This window comes from Ptiloglossa arizonensis, chromosome 12 (assembly GCF_051014685.1).
Source record: "Ptiloglossa arizonensis isolate GNS036 chromosome 12, iyPtiAriz1_principal, whole genome shotgun sequence".
NCBI lineage: Eukaryota > Metazoa > Arthropoda > Insecta > Hymenoptera > Colletidae > Ptiloglossa > Ptiloglossa arizonensis.
In genome coordinates this window covers 12,666,486-12,679,389 of record NC_135059.1, presented here as the reverse complement: position 1 = coordinate 12,679,389, position 12,904 = coordinate 12,666,486, and the positions used below count along the sequence as shown (strand labels likewise).

The 12,904-nt window shown below is 37.6% G+C and overlaps 1 protein-coding gene across 1 annotated transcript in view; it reads right to left on the bottom strand.

The window, feature by feature from the left end:
- LOC143153538 (metabotropic glycine receptor) overlaps positions 1-12,904 on the bottom strand; it is a 203,546-nt gene that overhangs the window by 40,669 nt on the left and 149,973 nt on the right. The window contains exon 8 of the mRNA XM_076324882.1: positions 7,621-7,835. Coding sequence (XP_076180997.1) covers positions 7,621-7,835 — 215 coding nt within the window. The remainder of the gene's footprint in view (positions 1-7,620; positions 7,836-12,904) is intronic.

Genomic DNA, 12,904 nt, shown 5'->3' with positions numbered 1-12,904 from the left:
AAAGCTTCTATTTGTTAAAACGCTGGCGTTATTCCCAGAAGTAAAGCCGCGCGGCAGTCTATCACCTTAACCGCCCGGTATTTCTCGAAAAAATTACCATTTTATGGGGACAGACGAATGGTTACTGCGACCGGAAATAAATCTATCGCGACGAGCATCAGAGATCTCGCCACTGACGTTTATACTGGCTGCGTATCACTGACGGAACGTCAACCGAACGATTTCATCGAATAAAAATCGAGCAAGGTGTACCGTTCGCCCGCGACAAGAAGACAAACGATTGTTTGTACCCCCACTATGGTCTCCCATCGCTCGTGGCATCGCTGTTGGCCAACCACGGTAAATAAGATCGACCAATAGCGATACTGTACTCAATGGTTGGGAAATTGGTAGACCGTGTTACAGATAGGTTGCATACTTTTGATAAATAACCGTTGCAAGACACGTGGAAATCATCGAAGAAGACGCAAAGTGGATTTAAAGACGATACGAGAGAAAATGATCGAGTTTTTTCATTCAAGTAGGAATAGAGGAAAGAAGCGAATAGCGAAGATATTGAAGATCGAGTGGAAGAAGTGAGAAATTAAAACGAAGACAAAGGTGAAAGAGTCCAACTTTGAATCGAAACCCTTCCGTTTTTCAAATTTTTCTTCACTATTGGCTAAATCGATCGCGTCTTCTGTCAATTGCGCAACAAAGAAAACGAACGAAGTAAAATGCGACAGAGTGAGATACAACAGTGAACGTGGACGTAAACTCAAAATATTAACTATTGCTGTGCTCTCAAGTGTTTGGGATGTCTGGTTAATGGGTTCGGGAAAGTTTAACGAACTACGGATCACCGGATTCATTTATCGATTTTTCATTGCCTATTTTATTACCTATCTCGTCTGTACATTAATTTACACCGAGTTAATTATTATCAAAGAATACTGTATTAAATTTTCAAAGAGGAAAATGAAAATGCAAGGGTTCGATTCGCTCGACGATCTTCTTTGGAAGACTGCTCCGAAATCGAACGAGTAATTTTTTTCTACTCGGTGCAACGGTAAAGTGCAACATGCATTTACTTTTGAAATCGAACTACGCATTCATTTTTCAAATCGAACTGTGTATTTATTTTTACATAGAACGACTCTTCTCATTGTTTTACGTATAAAAGTGTTAAGACGCGAATACACACTTTGAAGGATATTTTCAATTCACCCGAGCTTATTTTACTCACTCCTTTCCCCTTTTCATTATTAACGATTACTCTGTTCGCGAAAGTACGCGAAATAAATCCTTTTACAATTTATGGCAGTTTTTCTTTTTAATTTTTTGTTCGTACCGATGAACCCTTTTCAGTGGTTTCTTTCGTCTGAAAGAAAAAGGAAAGGAACAGCGTGGAACGGGTAATCCGCGTAAATCGAGGGACAGAAATATTCTCATGAAGATGCAACGAGAGATACGAAAGTTTTCAGTTTGCATCGGTGGCTGTAATACGGGATTGCATCGGTGGCTGTGATACGAGAAGGATCGATTTCTGGAATAAATTCGCGACCAACCCCGTTTATATGCGAACGTATAATCTCGACTTGTCGCGTATAGACAGACACTACTGTTCAGATAATGCGAAAAGGAAACAACGAATAGGCGTTACCGTTCGACCGACATACGGTGAAAAATTGTTGAAAAGAATGCTCCATTTGTCAGTAGACATAAGGGTCATGCCTTAAGAGAAAGTTGTTCGTGGAATCGCGTGAGAATATCGTATCGTTCAATTCTTTCCCCTGAATACTGCTATCGACCGTAAACGGAGAATATAAACCATCGTGTAAACTATCGAGGTTTATACGTAACTCCGCAAAAGCGTTACAAGTGTTGGACAGAAAGTATCTCTGTATTTTATACAGAGATTATCTGTATGAAAATTAGGTTCTCCTGGTAAAAAAGATGAACGATCTTGAAAAAGACTCGAAAGAAATGAGAAGTTTGCAAAGTATTTTCCTTTCGCAACGTTTCTTCTTTAAGACTATTCAAATTTGTGTCGGTGAGAAGATGATAGTTAAAGATGAAACTTAACGAATGACGAATCTCGAGTTGTAAATATCTGTAAAATTATCGGTGCATATGATCGTGTATCTTTAGTAACGGGAGAGCGAAATATAACATTCTAAAGAATTCGAACCGTATTGGTGACTCCAAGGCCTTGCACTCTCTTTGTGAGAACTTTTTTTCTATCGTTAACTCGTAACAAATCGTGTTATAAATATTTTTCCTGTCATCGAAGATAGAGGAAATACTTAGGTGGCCTCTTTCGGTCGAGACGTTCTATATATGCATCGAATGTGACAAAATTTGTGGCGCAAGATGCGATTAAATCTCGAAACGTATTTGTAAGGGATTTGCAAAAGATTCGAAAAAACATTCCATATTCGTCGATTGCATCATACAAGTAAATATCGTTCGATTTTACTTCGCAAATATAACTGTTTCCGCTGTAACCATTATTTGCGATTATCTTTTCGAGCGAAAGTAATTTTTACCGTAATGTTTCGCAAATAACAGTTTACAAATATAATAATATCAATGCAACACAATAATCCGACTCAGATCTTTCTTTCGACGTGTACGTAAAAACACTTTTATTAAAAATTAAATTGGTTGCGGCATCCGGCCTCGAAACGAGCCTCCGATCGGTGCATTGTTCGTTAAAAATAAAATAATTGATAACCAAACCGTGAAATAATTACTCTGTTGTTGTTTCGTATAAAACGTAAATCCGGAATAAAGCAATGAAAATAAAAGGGTAAAAACGAAACAACATCGTGGAAAGTGTACACTATATTTTGCAACGTGTGTAAACTTATAAAATTAATTACGGTGTGTAATGCGTGTTTTTGGAAATTTTCGCGATTGCGAACAAATGTTTCGAAAGTCGAAAATTTGGAAATATTTGAAAATCGTTCTCTCGAGAAATGGGAAGGATGTTTGTTAAAAAATTACGCGGATTCTCAAGCACGATCGTTATTAACGACACCGGTGAGTGTTGACGGAGTGTTTCTCGCGTCTAAAGGCGGATTTACATGCAACGCGTGATAAATCGGGGTAAACATTCGTAACGCGAAACACTTTGCGAATTACGCAGCCATCTTTCTCTCGTACTAACACTGGAACCAACAAACTGATGTATTCGACTCGAAACATTTTTCTTTAAACGATTAAATTATTAACGGTGTCTTTGTCCAGAATGTTCATGGATAATTATCAAAATGGACAGCTAACGGTACTCGTAAGTTAATTAGCCATTTTTTCATCCAACTTCGATGATTCACCATCGATAGTTCCAGTGTTAAATAAACCTAGCTTTCGGCGGGAACGAAACTGGTTACGTCTTTATCTCGCTATCGTTAGCGCGATAAATATCGTTGACACAAATTTAATTAGCCGCACGAGTTACGCGCAACACTTTCGAAATTGATCGCAAGATTACGCGTACGCAATATCCCGTGCACTTTGTACGGAAGATGGCCACTTAAAGTTTATGGAGGTAAAATTCATCGTTTACGGAACGACGATTTTTCAATCTACGGGGGAACGTTTCGCTTGGTAAATTCAAATAAAAGGATAACGTATCTAGTGGATTCTGATGTAAAAAGTGCTATCGTCCTCCGAAAAGCTTAATTTCGAGGTGTTGCGTGTTCGTTGTTGACTTTGGAGGACTTAACCCGCGCGACTTAGTTTATTCGAAACTTAGACCGTTTGTGAAATAAAATCTCGACAAAATAAGTTACAAATACAAGTCCCGAGAGCGAGAAAGGCGCGTTAACGTATTAAAGAGTCATCAAAGATGGAAGAGAATTTTGAATTTTCCAAAAGAAAATATAATAAACTGAAAATCGATTTGTCGGGTACAGCTGACAACATATTTCAAAGGGGATGAAACCGATGCCCCGTGGATTCGAATAATGTCTCAAGTTAGTGTCTCAGACGCCTTCCTCGCTTTGCGTAATTCTTTCTCTCTCCCTCTGTCTTTTAGATTCTCTCTTCTTCTCTCTCGGTATCCACTCAGCTCGAAATTCCCTTTGCAATCCCTTTTCTCCAATCTGTTTCAACGAAACGAACTCATATTTTTCCATTCGCATTTATTTCTTTCACTTTTCTCCCTCTTGTCCCTTTACTCCGTTCCGAGGAATGCCGGAAGAACGGTCACAGGATAAAAGGAAATCCTGTGGAAGCTCGTGCCAGCTCGACAGGACATCGGGACCCGTTACGGACTCGGCTGTATCTCTTTCACTGCGTTTCACCGAGGAATTTCGGTCTTCCTTTGATAACGCTGAACAGAACTACAAAGTTTAACGCGATACAGGACCCCAAAGGCAGCAACTTCGAAACAAGCTGAAGCGCGCGAAAGCTGCTCCGCGGTTTCGCGGTCGTCTTTGCTCGTGTTTCACGCCAGACGATTGATTCGAATTAACGACGATTGGCCAATCGATTCGAAATCATTTTCGTCTCTGTCTAATCGTTGGACCCCAGGCGAGGAGCCTTTTAGCGGTAAATTCGACCATTAACCAATTAGCTCGCTATTGAAAGTCTCAAAATCGGTCAAACATTTTAGAAAATGTTCGATTTTGGAACTTTGGTTATCATAAGACCATGAGCGTCGAGGAGGTATTTCTACTCCGCGGTTCCTTGAAAATTGCGTTAATTTCCAAGAAATGTGGAAAATTAAAATTTTACGCGAGTTTCGAAATCATTTCTGTACTTTTGCTGAAATTTTTCGGCGACTTTGGCCAGTGTGGCCCGACCCGGAGGGGGGCGGTACCGCGGTGTACTCGCAGAAGATCTGCGCCAATCAGCGCGAAGGAAGTCTGTGAGAAGGTAGATCGATGTAACTTCTATACATTTTTTCAATAAATTTATTAAGTAAAAAATAATTAGCATTTTTTCTTTTCCCACTTTATTTCCACTCCCTCTACTCCAAGAATTTCTAACTTTTGCTAAAATTTTTGCGAAAATTCTCAGAAATGACGTCAGTTTCGCGAAATTCCGAAAATTCTCAGAAATGACGTCATTTCCAAGAAGTGGCACGATAGGAACACCTCCTCGTATATCATGTTCTCCTGATACCAAAGTCTCGAAAACCGTGAAAAATTCTCGTTAAAGTACAGAAATTCGTTCAAAATTCGCGTCTCGGGGAAATTCTCAGAAATGACGTCATTTCCCAGAAGTGGCACGAAAGGAATACCTCCTCACGCTTCATGTTCTCCTGATACCAAAGTCTGAATTTTGGACAAAAATTTTAGAAAATTTCTGAACTTTTGTTAAAATATTTCACCGATTTTAGAACTGGGTTAGGTCTGGGTGATGCGTCTTGTGTCAATTCACAAGTTCCTCGTATACGAAACGTTCAATCTGGACAGAACTAATCTGCGGTAATTCCCGCTTTCAAGTAACAACTTTTATCGATCGTACATTGGCGTTCGAGTAACGCGATCACTTTCATTTATCGTTCGTGTACACTGCGGTTCAAAAATCTGGAGCGTGGATTTTTACAGAAAGGAAGCTTTTTTAGATACGCGTTCGTGTACAGAACCACTCAAAAGTTTGATGCATTGATTTTTACAGAATGATGTGTTTATTTTGAAGATGGAAGAGTGCTCCAAACTTTTGTGTGGCAGTTTACATACAATGTATTATATAGTGCGAATGATCCATCGATCCGAGTTGTCAGCAGCTGCTAGTGACACTTATTGCATACCTATTCTTTTGTTTGTTTTTAACGACATTGTTTCTTCACAATTCTGTAATGTGTTTCTTTTTATAGTATTTATTTTATATTTATTATTAGAAATTTTACATTCCCGTAAAATATTAAAAATTCAGCCGTGTGTGTGACACATTTTAAAACAGAGAACACAATCCCTTATTACAAACCTGGACAATAATATTTAGTTTCTTTTCGTCCGCGTTTGTTTCTATTATTTCTTTTTACGAAAAGAAGCTTTGAGGTTAATTATACGCGCTTGGAACTCAAAAGTAATTTAAACAATGTATAATTAAAAATAGTCCGTGATAATATTATAAATAGACCGAACAATGGTCGTGGAAATCCCCGAGCAAGTATATAATGGAAAATACGAAAATTATTATTTTGCATTTGCAGTTGTACACCGATACGTGTCGCGTCGCTTCAAAATTTCAAATAATGCGACGACTCGTTCGTTGTTGCTGTATCCCTTTCATTCTCGGTATATGCCATTCACTTTTCTCGTCGGGAGGTATACGTGAGATGAAACCTCGGTTCGAGATAAAAATCGCTAGCTACCCCGCTATCAAGAATTTACAGTACTTAAATTGTACTGATTGCTCCGCGATATATAAGTTTAAAATAGGTTATGAACGTGAGAATTGAACTCCTATTTATTAGTAATAAAAATATAAATTATTACGCGCGTATCATTTTTTTTTCCGAGAAATAATTCCGATACGCGAAATCTAAAACACGAGTATTTATAAAATTAGAATTATTTCTTAAATTATACACGAATATGTGCGTTATGATCACAACGAGTACTTTGAAATAGAAATTGTTATTAATCTAACGAACAAATTTGTATAGAATTCTATAGTATTTTGATATTTTATTTAAACGATACAGGCACGAATATGTTAAAATTCAACGATACGTATTTTATAAATAACGATTCGTCCCTTGATTCGTAATGTATCGTAAAGTTTAAATAACATCTACTTTTAGGCATGCAACAACTAGAACCTTTTTAAAAAGGAAAGAGAGGTGCTCAAAGAACTAATGGACACCCGGTGTACATAGTATGTCATTTCAGAGGCAGTGGTTAAACGAAATTTACCCTACTCCGTACGAGATCTCTGTCATGACGTTATGCGTAGGTTGAGAAAAGCTGTCAAGTGGTGTCTGTCACTTTGTCAGTCACACGATAACGGGGTGGTCTCAGCCTTATGGGTACCATAGGCGTAACAATTTACTTTACACGTCGTGCGTCGAGATTCAAGTTCGGAGCACTTGTCGCAAATTATTCATTTTGATTTCTTTGTGTACAATGTTCGTGTACAATTATCGAAATAGACAACTAATGGTACTCTTAAATTAATTCACCCTTCCCCGTCTAACTTTGAAGACACTTGTGTGATCTGAGACGAATAGCAACATGTTCACTATCGGTGGTTCTAGTGGTAAACAAAGCTATCTCGTAAGGTAGATCAGTATAGATCAAACAAGAATTCCATGCATCGCACAGTCACCGTGGATATCGAACGATACCAAGCACACGTTAAGTGAATTATTTTACAGAGAATCGTTACGTCCATGGTCTCTATTAGTGTTAAACAAAGCTATCTCGTAAGGTAGATCAGTATCGATCATACAAGAATTCCATGCATCGCACAGTTACCGTGGATATCGAACGATACCAAGCACAGGTTAAGTGAATTATTTTACAGAGGATCGTTACGTCTATGACTACGTCTATGGTCTCTATTAGGGACGGAGAAAGAGTTGCTCTCTATTTTAATTACGTAACAAGTGTATCACCGTACCGGTAAAGGACAGAAAAGCAACATGCACACAGAAATGGTTCCATGTGTTAGGTAACTCACGTATAGTGAAACTGTGATCCCACCAGTCGGTCCGGCAGAGATAAGCCTTCAGGTCGTCTGCGGTTCGGGCGACTATAACCACAGGCGGCGCAACCAAGGTACGAATGCTCAGAAACACGCTGAATATCATCACGATCACGCCCAACCGCTTCAGCAAACTGCCGTCAGTTATTTTCACGGCTTTGGCGGATTTCACTCTAAATATCACCGATATCCTGAAAGTAAAACAGATTAGGATGTATAGTAGACAACGTTCGGTTACGATGCTCCGAGTTTGTTTCTTGCGTCTTACTCGACACAGATCAAACGAAACGAAATATTGTATTGTGATTTGCAAGACCTCGAAGATACGTAAATCCAGAAGAGACACAGGACACCTACCGAAACGGTACAAAGACTTGAAAAAGTAATAGAAATCGTTGAAATAGTCGCAACGAAAAACAATCATCCCTCAGATTTTACACCGGTAGCTGTTTGTAGAATAATAATTAAATCGTTGATAAGAATTTAAATTGTTGAGATTGAAAAACTCTTTTTTTATAGATTGAAAAACACGATTTGAAAAAATGTCATCGTTTAAAACATTTCGATGACTAAATATGCGTTTGTTTGCGCTCAATTGATACTGAACACGTGACCGTAGATACGTGCGAGACCGAAGCGAAATAAAATTTCAATAATTTACGTTATACGATCGAAATTTGTTAAAACGTTCAAGTATCCCATGATTTCTGAAAGATGATTCGTATAAATATTTTTCATGTCGTGTATAGCAGAATAGGTAGATATAAAGTGTACGGAACATCTCCTGATGATGTGTTTCCTCCTAAATGAGACTCTTAATTACGAAATTGAAACGTTGATGAAATACGTTCTTTTAAACGTTCGCAACAGCTGGATTTCAACCCTTAAAATAATATTATCCTCCTACGTTTTGCTTCACTAATTAAAGAGAAGCCGAAGATATTTACTTAGATATGAAAAGCAGGATTATCGAAGAAGCAGAGCGAAAGATGGTTTTTGAAAATGTCGTTTCGAAAAACAAAGAAACGGAGACTAATTAATGATAACAGTAATACTCTAATGTCTGTTCGATCGCATTTTAATTTAAAACGGTTATCCTGTCACAACTTTGGAAATTAAAAGTCTTCGAAGCTTAACGAAATTTGGTTAATTTCAATAATCGTTTATTTTTAATAAAGCACATTCGTGTGGAACTCGACCACCGATACTTTATATACACGTTAACCAAATTTTGAACGTTTGTACTTTTTCCATTTTTCCTAGTCGAGTAAATAAATGAACGTGCACCTATCTTACGCATCACGGAACTAAATATTGTTTACGTATAATTTATGTTCGAGAGTAACAATATGGAAACACACGGTGAAAAATTCCTTGATACGATGCAATATTTATCAATGATTAATCGACCCACCGACTAAAAGCTGCTCCGACGCTGTCAAAATGTCCTAGACAAAATGCAAATGACGGATTATGCGCATAATTTGACATAAGTGTCCAACAAACATTTTCGCGTCCAATCATTTTACCGATATTGCTGCCGCAGAATTGATTTGCGAGCATAATAATCAAACTACGAATTTTACGCATTTATGACGTATGCTAATACGATGAACGTATGGATGTATATATTTCATAAGTTAATATAATAATATTAATATTTCAGTTTGTGTAAGCCCATATATTCTGCGCACGTTTAACACACGGTTTACACATTCGCGGACACGGGTACGCATAAAAGCAGCGAATAATAACGAATGCACAAAAGCGATAATGAATTCATCGAAGCCTTCGGAATAACAAATGCGAAGCCGATGGAAATTTGATGAAGTGGAGATTAAAAATGATTGTTCAGATACGAAGAAAGTGAATCGATCGAACACAAAGATGCAAGAAAAATAATAAAAATTGTACAATTACGCAGAGAACAGATTTTGTACGAAGAAAAAGTTTGAAAGTATAGAGCAGGGTTTTAAAAAGCTTAAATTAATTTGTTAATAATCGAACGAGAAAGTATTAATATTCACTCAATATTCATTATTCATATTTAAAGTATCGATATTCACTTAATATTCGCTATTCTAAGTTTTTTTATTCGCACCTCCAATTTATTTTTCTACGCAAATTACAAGTGGCTGTAAGTGGGAACTTTCCTCTTTTGAGGATATCTTAAGCGAGCAAGGATACGGTATTTTCGATCAGATTATTTTTCCATAATATTTTTTTTCTCTTTTGAAATGGGAGAAGAAAGTTCATTTTTCAAAATTTATTTTCGCACCGTTTAATTCGGTATGGAAAAATTGTAATGTAAAAAACTACTAATACTTGATTTTCGTACGAATATTCTTCTTTAAAGACAATTCTCTGAAAAGGGAAACAATCCAAAAGCCTGTGATCTACGACTAAACCACATTTTTATTTAAAACCATAGGCGTAATAAAATTGGAAAAAATAGTAAGTCTATTGGTTCCATAAAATTGCCTCCTATTCAAAGAAACTGCCATAAAGTTCAATTTTCTCTGTGACCACATCCTCTCTCTCTGCTCAAAAAAAAAAAAAAAAAAATGAAAACTAGTAGTATCAAAAAAGAAACAAAGTAAAATACTGTGAACGAAAAATATCTCGTAAATAACGTTCCACCTGGGTCGAAACTTAGATATATCGTAGCAGCAATATTGTATGAAGAATTCTGAAAATTGTCAATTCTACGATATATAAAAACCTGCAGCGATAACCACAATTAATTTTCAGCGTTATTTTGAAAAATTTATATTCAAAGAGGGAAATCCTGGCAGTATTTTCATTTCTTCTCAAAGTTGTCGATTCGTCGCAGCTATTGAAACATAATATCTTTTTAAAACTATTGCAAAAAGAATGATCGAAGAGAATACTTTTCAAACCGAAATAATTATCATTTCGTACCTCTACATCTGCACTATTCGCACTCGAAACTGCATTGTCACCTGATTGCTGGTTCAACGATTAAAATTCTTTCGAGAAGTGATCGGAGTACTGTGATTCCAACGATTTACAAAAATTGAAAAAGATGCGTTAAAGCCACGTACGAACACGGTCGAAGCACACACAGTCGAAAGGAAGTCCAGGAAACGTTAGGTTACGTATTCGAGTTCACGTAGCGTGGCATTCACGTAGGAAACCTACTTCGAGAGACAAGGATGTCCAATAAATAGAAGACTGTTTCGCAATCTTGTTAACCTTTCGAAAAACGGGAACAGAGGACGACCAACGGAGAGCAACTTCTTCATCGACTCGGCTGGTCTTGAACGACAAATCCTCTTCGAGAGTAAAATCTTTGTTGCGGCAATAAAATGGTATCTGCTGGTCGGTAAAGCTCGTTTCCGTGTGGAACAGGTTGCGCGACCTTTCCTCGTTAATTGTTTCAACGTCCATTCGTCTATTAGAAAATGAGCCGTTCACTCGAATTTACGTAATGAAATTCGGCCAAGTCTTAGTGCAGACTTAAGAAGTCCCAGTCGAGTCCTGAGAAACTTTCGCTCGAACTACTCGATTCCCTCTCCTCGGTTACACAAAGAGTCAGCTTTAAGACCAGAGTCCCAGCTCCTTCCGACGAACGTAAGACGAACAAGCTTTTATCCTTGTCCTTTAATCTCGGGTATTACGAACATCTCGGCGTAGCAGCGGAAGACGTCCCAAACGGGATGGACTGAATAGGTAAAAAGGTTACTCTAGCATTCCGTGACATTTGTGTCACTAGTTTACTCAGGGGATCGGTCGACTTCCACGGGAATAAAAACAGAGATAAATCGATCACTTGTTCGTGGATTCTAACGATTTAATCGATAAAGATGAGACCGATCGGCTTGGGTATAAAAAATGTTAAAAACGGTCGTCTATTCCGGTACGAAACGATGAATATTTAATTAGCAGTTCAAGTTCTGCGAGCATCATCTTTGATAGACACGAGGAGCATTCGTGTTCGAGTAGAAATGATACTTCCACTTCCTAAATCTTGTCTCGGGATTAAAAGGGAGGATCAGTTTTGATCGTTTAACGATCAAACAGTTTAACGAGAGATGGAGAATATTTACGTGTTTAGTTTTTTTTAAGATAATAGTTCATCGTTAAATGGATTCTATTAAAGTCGAAAGTTTTATTAGCTGCAGGAAACGTCTCGTTCCTTTTTCTTTATTAGGTATGAAAAATAAATGGAAGAGTGAAAAAAGCCACGATCCGACGATAAACATTCGAAAAAAAAAACGGCTCTCAAGTGGTAAACACTTTTAAATATGCCAGGTGCTGCGCTCGAGATACATAACGCGTTCTCGTTTTTTGTAAATTTCAGAATTAAATGTTCGAAATGTATTTTTCGATAGTGAAACTTTAGAGGAACGCTACATTCGAATTAAGTAAAAATCGTCAACGATACCAATCTTGAATCGATTTTTTCGCTATGAAATTCTATCGATAAAAAGAACATCAGAATAGGTAACTAATGGTACTCGTAAATTAATACGTTCGGTAATTCTAATGTTAATTCTCTTCGTACCATTGAACTCCAACGAGTCTGTTTCGCATCGTTGAATTCTAATAGCTTCAATAGTATTCGATGACGACCACGGACAATCTCTGAATGCCCTAATGTATATATCAATATCAATCTGGACTGGCGTTTAATTGCTTACTTTCCGATCGGACGCGTCTCAATGTATACCTTTGAAGTTTGCCGATGATAGTCAGAGGACGAATGGTCACTAATCACAGCTTTCAGTGAACAAGTCCCTGGTTAGGCTAACTTTCATGCGAGTTGATCGTTCGAAAGCAATCAGAGCATCGATTACAAATCGAAACACACGAGTACCTTTTGAGAACCACCATGAGTGAGTCGACTCATTGGTTCAAATGACGAATGAACGAAATTAATGGCTTCGAGAAAATAGCTATTGACGATTCGTTGCTAAATCTACCGAACTGATTCGAGGAACTGTAACGAATCTTGACAACAATAATAGTAGTTTTCGTATACAATGCAATGATTCTGATTGCCTGTTATCTGAAAATTCTTATCGGTGAGTAAGAGTGCAAGTGTCCTTTCGCAGGTTTAACAATGACGCATCCTAAGAGGCATAAGTTTACGCTAGCTGACGTGAAGATAGATTCGATCGTTTCGTTGGAACGAAGAAATTTTAAATATTATAATATCTATCGAAGAAAGAAAGAATGCAACGAAATGATACCATCAGGGACCAACTCTTCTTACACGAAACATGAAAATAGAACG